Raw genomic sequence first — 7977 nt, 5'->3', positions numbered from 1 at the left:
CAGGACCTGTATAGGTCTCAAGGGGCTTTCCTCACTGTAAAATGTAGAGCTGTACACATATCTAAGATATACATTCTTGTTTGAAATGTTATGCCTGTAGATGTGAAAAGTAATTCACACAAATGCAATGAAAATACAGTTGAAGTCGGAAGTTTACATACACTTAGGTTGGAGTCATTAAAACTTGTTTTTCAACCACTCCACACATTTCTTGTTAACAAACTATAGTTTTGGCAAGTCGGTTAGGACATCTACTTTGTGCATGACACAAGTAATTTTTCCAACAGTTGTTTACAGACAGATTATTTCACTTATAATTCACTGTATCACAATTCCAGTGGGTCAGAAGTGTACATACACTAAGATGACTGTGCCTTTAAACAGCTTGGAAAATTCCAGAAAATAATGTCATGGCTTTAGAAGCTTCTGATAGGCTAATTGACATCATTTGAGTCAATTGGAGGTGTACCTGTGGATGTATTTCAAGGCCTACCTTCAAACGCAGTGCCTCTTTGCTTGACATCATGGGAAAATGAAAAGACATCATCCAAGACCTCAGAAAACAAATTGTAGACCTCCACAAGTCTGGTTAATCCTTGGGAGCAATTTCCAAATGCCTGAAGGTACCAAATTCATCTGTACAAACAATAGTACGCAAGTATAAACACCATGGGACCGCGCAGCCGTCATAACGCTCAGGAAGGAGACGCGTTCTGTCTCCTAGAGATTAATGTACTTTGGTGCGAAAAGTGCAAATCAATCCCAGAACAACAGCAAAGGACCTTGTGAAGATGCTGGAGGAAACAGGTACAAAAGTACCTATATCCACAGTAAAACGAGTCCTATATCGACATAACCTGAAAGGCCGCTCAGCAAGGAAGAAGCCACTGCTCCAAAACCGCCATAAAAACGCCAGACTACGGTTTGCAACTGCACATGGGGACAAAGATCGTACTTTTTGGAGAAATGTCCTCTGGTCTGATGAAACAAAAGTAGAACTATTTGGCCATAATGACCATCGTTATGTTTGGAGGAAAAAGGGGGACGCTTGCAAGCCGAAGAACACCATCCCAACCGTGAAGCACGGGGGTGGCAGCATCATGCTGGGGGTGCTTTGCTGCAGGAGGGACTGGTGCACGTCACAAAATAGATGGCATCATGAGGAAGGAAAATTATGTGGATATATTGAAGCAACATCTCAAGACATGTCAGGAAGTTAAAGCTTGGTCACAAATGGGTCTTCCAAATGGACAATGACCCCAAGCATACTTCCAAAGTTGTGGCAACATGACTTAAGGACAACAAAGTCAAGGTAATGGAGTGGCCATCACAAAGCCCTGACCTCAATCCTATAGAAAATGTGTGGGCATAACTGAAAAAGCGTGTGCGAGCAAGGAGGCCTACAACCCTGACTCAGTTACACCAGCTCTGTCAGGAGGAATGGGCCAAAATTTACCCAACTTATTGTGGGAAGCTTGTGGAAGGCTACCCAAAACGTTTGACCCAAGTTAAACAATTTAAAAAGGCAATGCTACCAAATACTAATTGAGTGTATGTAAACTTCTGACCCACTGGGAATGTGATGAAAGAAATAAAAGCTGAAATAAATCATTCTCTCTACTGTTATTCTGACATTTCACATTCTTAAAATAAAGTGTTGATCCTAAGACAGGGAATGTTTACTAGGATTACATGTCAGGAATTGTGAAAAACTGAGTTTAAATGTATTTTGCTAAGGTGTATGTAAACTTCCGACTTCAACTGTATACAGGAAATAAAAAAGCCTATATAATATGCCTATATAATTTAGCTCCATCAATGCTTTCCCTTAAGACTGTACAGGATTGATTCCTGCTGAGAAGAGTGAGACGTAAACTGCTATCATGGTGTTGGCTTAGGCCTAATGGCAACCCTGGGTCTTATTCATTAATGTACACCGTAGCAAAACGTTAAAAAACATTTATCTTATTGGATAAGTCCAGGTAGTCCTACCCTGTTTCAGTCCATTTTCTTCCATTTGGTGCCTAATGAATATGACCCTGATCTCCACTGGATCATTTCCTATGGCAGTGGGAGCAGCCATTCCTTCAGTGAACCTCCTACTACTACATTAACATATGATTGGATGACTGATTCAGAGCACTTCCTGATTATGATTGAAAGAACAAAAGAGCAGTTTGTATAAAATAGAGGTACATATACACTTCCAGTCAAATGTTTGGACACACCTACTCATTCAAGGGTCTTTCTTTATTTTTACTATTTTCTACATTGTAGAATAATAGTGAAGATTTCAATACTATGAAATAACACATATGGAATCATGTAATAACCAAAAAAGTGTTAAACAAAGCAAAATATATTTGAGATTTTTCAAATAGCTACCTTTTGCCTTGATGACAGCTTTGCACACTCTTGGCATTCTCTCAACCAGCTTCATGAGGTAGTCACTTGGAATGCATTTCAATTAACAGGTGTGCCTTCTTAAAAGTTAATTTGTGGAATTTCTTTACTTCTTAATGCGTTTGAGCCAATCAGTTGTGTTGTGACAAGGTAAGGGTGGTATACAGAAGATAGCCCTATTTGGTAAAATACCAAGTCCATATTATGGCAAGAACAGCTCAAATAAGGAAAGAGAAACGACAGTCCATCATTACTTTAAGACATGAAGGTCAGTCAATACGGAACATTTCAAGAACTTTGAAAGTTTCTTCAAGTGCAGTCGCAAAAACCATCAAGCGCTATGATGAAACTGGGTCTCATGAGGACCGCCACAGGAATGGAACACCCAGAGTTACCTCTGCTGCAGAGGATACGTTCATTAGAGTTACCAGCCTCAGAAATTGCAGCCCAAATAAATGCTTCACAGAGTTCAAGTAACAGACGCATCTAAACATCAACTGTTCAGAGGAGACTGTGTGAATCAGGCCTTTATGGTCGAATTGCTGCAAAGAAACCACTACTAAAGGACATCAATAATAAGAAGAGACTTGCTTGGGCCAAGAAACACGAGCAATGGACCTTAGACCGGTGGAAATGTGTCCTTTGGTCTGGAGTCCAAATTGGAGATTTTTGGTTCCAACCGCCGTGTCTTTGTGAGATGCAGTGTGGGTGAACGGATGATCTCTGCATGTGTATTTCCCTCCGTAAAGCGTGGAGGTGGTGGTGTTATGGTGTGGGGGTGCTTTGCTGGTGACACGGTCTGTGATTTATTTAGAATTCAAGGCACACTTAACCAGCATGTCTACCACAGCATTCTGCAGCGATACGCCATCCCATCTGTTTAGGGCTTAGTGGGACTATCATTTGTTTTTCAACAGGACAATGACCCAACACACCTCCAGGCTGTGTAAGGGCTATTTGACCAAGAAGGAGAGTGATGGAGTGCTGCATCAGATGACCTGGCCTCCACAATCCCCCGACCTCAACCAAATTGAGATGGTTTGGGAGGAGTCGGACCGCAGAGTGAAGGAAAAGCAGCCAACAAATGCTCAGCATATGTGGGAACTCCTTCAAGACTGTTGGAAGTTGGAATTCCAGGTGAAGCTGGTTGAGAGAATGCCAAGAGTGTGCAAAGCTGTCATCAAGGGTGGCTACTTTGAAGAATCTCAAATATAAAATATATTTTGATTTGTTTAACACTTTTTTGGTTACTACATGATTCCATATGTGTTATTTCATAGTTTTGATGTCTTCATTATTATTCTACAATGTAGAAAATAGTAAAAATAAAGAAAAACCCTTGAATAGTAGGTGTCCAAACTTTTGACTGGTACTGTATATCTATCAGCTTAGATGTAATGCATGTGCACATACATACAGAACGTACACCTGTATACACACACACACCAAATGCATTGGAATAGAGTACACCCATATACAATTACTCAAATATACACTTTAAGAAACATATATTCATAGCAATGAACAAAATATTGCATATTTCACTGCATATTTGACTAAGCTTAATGAGGTCATGTCCTGTTTTGCTTGACAAAAAGTATACAAAAATATGGATCTGGCATCTGTAAAATAAATGTTTTAAGGTAAAAGATATTAGGTGAAATAAATAAATGCATATAAGTAACACTCAATCCTGTTTGAACTAAACACTTAAATAGACACTGACTGTGGTACTTTGAGAAATGACCAGAGAGGTATTTAAAAATTGATATTTTCTTTCAATGCATATTTTCTTTGATTCAGAATATTTGCAATGGAATTCCTACAGGAGGACCCAATAAAGTCCAGCATCTGTTGAATGGGGTAAGAAAGAAGGGATGGATACAGTCAGGCAAACCAACGGGAGGGACAGGGGGTTGTCTCTTCATCCAGAGTGTTATCCAGAATCAACCTATGTTCTGATGCCATCTCAGAGCAGAGAAGCAATCTCTCCAATCAGCCTTGAAGGAATGATACATAGAAGGGTAAACACACCCACCTGTATTGTACTATCCCCTCCCTCCCTCTTCAGAGAAAGAGGTGGTGAGGAGAACAGCACATAGTGATTGGGACAGACAGAAAGAAAGTCCAGACAGACAGTTAGTGTTGACCTTCTAGTCTACATCTTGATGCCCTCTTGCTGGCTGAGCTGGGACAGGGACTTCTTGATGCGCAGCGCGGTGAGGCGGGCCGCCCCGTTGGAGTACCAGCACTCCCTCATGATCTTAGCCATCACCCGCAGCACCTGGGGAGGGGACAGAGTCAGGGGAGGCAGGGGGTCAACATCACAAGCAGCAATAACACACCCATATTTTGTTTTGTAAGTTGTTGAGCACTGAGATACTAGCTGCCCCCACCAATCGTAGAGTACAGTGGGGGAAAAAAGTATTTAGTCAGCCACCAATTGTGCAAGTTCTCCCACTTAAAAAGATGAGAGAGGCCTGTAATTTTCATCATAGGTACACGTCAACTATGACAGACAAAATGAGAGAAAAAAAATCATGAAAATCACATTGTAGGATTTTTAATGAATTTATTTGCAAATTATGGTGGAAAATAAGTATTTGGTCAATAACAAAAGTTTCTCAATACTTTGTTGTATACCCTTTGTTGGCAATGACACAGGTCAAACGTTTTCTGTAAGTCTTCACAAGGTTTTCACACACTGTTGCTGGTATTTTGGCCCATTCCTCCATGCAGATCTCCTCTAGAGCAGTGATGTATTGGGGCTGTCGCTGGGCAACATGGACTTTCAACTCCCTCCAAAGATTTTCTATGGGGTTGAGATCTGGAGACTGGCTAGGCCACTCCAGGACCTTGAAATGCTTCTTACGAAGCCACTCCTTTGTTGCCCGGGCGGTGTGTTTGGGATCATTGTCATGCTGAAAGCCTTGCTGATGGAAGGAGGTTTTCACTCAAAATCTCACGATACATGGCCCCATTCATTCTTTCCTTTACACGGATTATTCGTCCTGGTCCCTTTGCAGAAAAACAGCCCCAAAGCATAATGTTTCCACCCCCATGCTTCACAGTAGGTATGGTGTTCTTTGGATGCAACTCAGCATTCTTTGTCCTCCAAACACGACGAGTTGAGTTTTTACCAAAAAGTTCTATTTTGGTTTCATCTGACCATATGACATTCTCCCAATCCTCTTCTGGATCATCCAAATGCACTCTAGCAAACTTCAGACGGGCCTGGACATGTACTGGCTTAAGCAGGGGGACACATCTGGCACTGCAGGATTTGAGTCCCTGGCGGCGTAGTGTGTTACTGATGGTAGGCTTTGTTACTTTGGTCCCAGCTCTCTGCAGGTCATTCACTAGGTCCCCCCGTGTGGTTCTGGGATTTTTGCTCACCGTTCTTGTGATCATTTTGACCCCACGGGGTGAGATCTTGCGTGGAGCCCCAGATCGAGGGAGATTATCAGTGGTCTTGTATGTCTTCCATTTCCTAATAATTGCTCCCACAGTTGATTTATTCAAACCAAGCTGCTTACCTATTGCAGATTCAGTCTTCCCAGCCTGGTGCAGGTCTACAATTTTGTTTCTGGTGTCCTTTGACAGCTCTTTGGTCTTGGCCATAGTGGAGTTTGGAGTGTGACTGTTTGAGGTTGTGGACAGGTGTCTTTTATACTGATAACAAGTTCAAACAGGTGCCATTAATACAGGTAACGAGTGGAGGACAGAGGAGCCTCTTAAAGAAGAAGTTACAGGTCCGTGAGAGCCAGAAATCTTGCTTTTTGTAGGTGACCAAATACTTATTTTCCACCATAATTTGCAAATAAATTCATTAAAAATCCTACAATGTGATTTTCTAGAAAAAAAAATCTCAATTTGTCTGTCATAGTTGACGTGTACCTATGATGAAAATTACAGGCCTCTCTCATCTGTTTAAGTGGGAGAACTTGCACAATTGGTGGCTGACTAAATACTTTTTTCCCCCACTGTATACACCATGTCTGTAGCAATGTCACAATTAGAGTTGCAAAGCTACTGGTAATTTACCAAAGTTACCGGAATCTTCAGTAATTTTGGTAATTAACAGAAATTCTATGGCAATCTATCATAACTTTGGTAATTTGTACTTTAATAACTAAAACACTTTTTAAAAGTATTCATATTTACTGTTCATTTTTTATATCTGTGTCCATATTGTCCATGAGTTTCTAGTAGATAGACCATATGGTTCAAGAGAAAATTGCCTAATTAATGAAAAAAGCATCTAACTAACAATGGCATTATTTTCAATTACCTCTGAAACTTGTCCAACTATTGACTTTTTTCACAACTGCCACCAGTTTGAAACCAAAACATTGACAAATACATATTGACATAGTAAAGTTAATAAAAGCATCTTTAAAAAATTAAGCATATTTCATGCTGAAACTCTCATATTAAAACACCAATGGTATTCACTAAATTGATGGATTATATTTAGGGTAATGTTTTACAGCTTTTTCATTCCATTTCTTCTTTTAAAAATCAGCTTATTTAATTATTTCATATATTTGTATTTGTATTGTATTTATTATGGATCCCCATTAGCTGCTGCCAAGGCAGCAGCTACTCTTCCTGGGATCAAGCAACATTAAGGCAGTTATATATCTTTAGAACATTACAATACATTCATAACAGATTTCACAACATATTAAGTGATTGGCCACAGACGGCCAGAGAAAATTACCTTTGATAATCTGAAGTACCATAATCGACCACTAGATGTCTTGTCATATTATTATTATTATTGTGATAGATTACATAAAATCCTTGAAAGATACCCAAATTCTGGTAGTTTACTGGTAAACTTCTGAAGTTTCCAGTAATATACCCTCCCTTTGCAACCAAAGTCACAATGTAATTCTTTGAAGTGGAAAAAGTAATAGAATCACTGCTGTTGTGAAAGAACTCGTGAGCAAGAGAGAGAAACAGCGACAGAGACTCTACTCATAGGCATGGTGTTGAACCTGCAGCAGAAGTCTGAACTAAGACTTCAACCCCTAGTCTGCATGTCTCTACGGCTCAGCAAAGACAACATTACCCTGTGAGCAATGGAGACTCAATGGAGCTCTGACCTTGAAGAGGCTGGTCAGACTTAAAACATCCAGGCCACAGCCACAGGCCTGAATACCAATCCACTGCATCCCTATTCATCAATCCCCCGAGCGCCGCCAAAGGTCCTGGCGGTCTTAATGTGTCAGTGACTCTACGTTGTTGAACGCAGGGCTGTACTCAGCAGTATGCCTGGACACTGAAAGCCTTCTGGCCTGGACACTGAAAGCCTTCTGTGATGCATGAGCCGAGGCGGCGGATCGGACAGTGAGGACGGTGCAGGACGAATGGGCCAATAGACTTCTGTACAGAACAGGACATTTAAATAAAGACTTGGATAAATCAAATATATTCTCAGTAGCAATTAAACTACTCAGGTAACAAACTCAGGTATGTATGGCTCTACTATTGCCAACCTGTTACCTGCCCAACCTGCTCTCTCTCAGGCAAAGGCCAAATGAGCACCTAAGTAGGCCTACTCTTTCC

The 7977-nt window shown here is 40.7% G+C and overlaps 1 protein-coding gene across 2 annotated transcripts in view; it reads right to left on the bottom strand.

The window, feature by feature from the left end:
- Positions 1 to 3886: 3886 nt before the first annotated feature.
- Positions 3887 to 7977, bottom strand: part of LOC311098992 (TGF-beta receptor type-1-like) — a gene marked incomplete at its 3' end in the record, with an annotated part of 43171 nt that continues 39080 nt past the window's right edge. The window contains exon 9 of one of the 2 annotated variants that reach the window (XM_084139574.1): positions 3887 to 4687. In XM_084139574.1, the coding sequence (XP_083995700.1) occupies positions 4562 to 4687 (126 nt within the window). The remainder of the gene's footprint in view (positions 4688 to 7977) is intronic. The other variant, XM_084139573.1, reaches the window with a different exon arrangement.

Source organism: Coregonus lavaretus (genome assembly GCF_964263955.1).
Source record: "Coregonus lavaretus genome assembly, chromosome: 23".
Classification (NCBI taxonomy): Eukaryota; Metazoa; Chordata; class Actinopteri; order Salmoniformes; family Salmonidae; genus Coregonus; species Coregonus lavaretus.
This window is presented reverse-complemented; position numbering and strand designations above follow the sequence as displayed.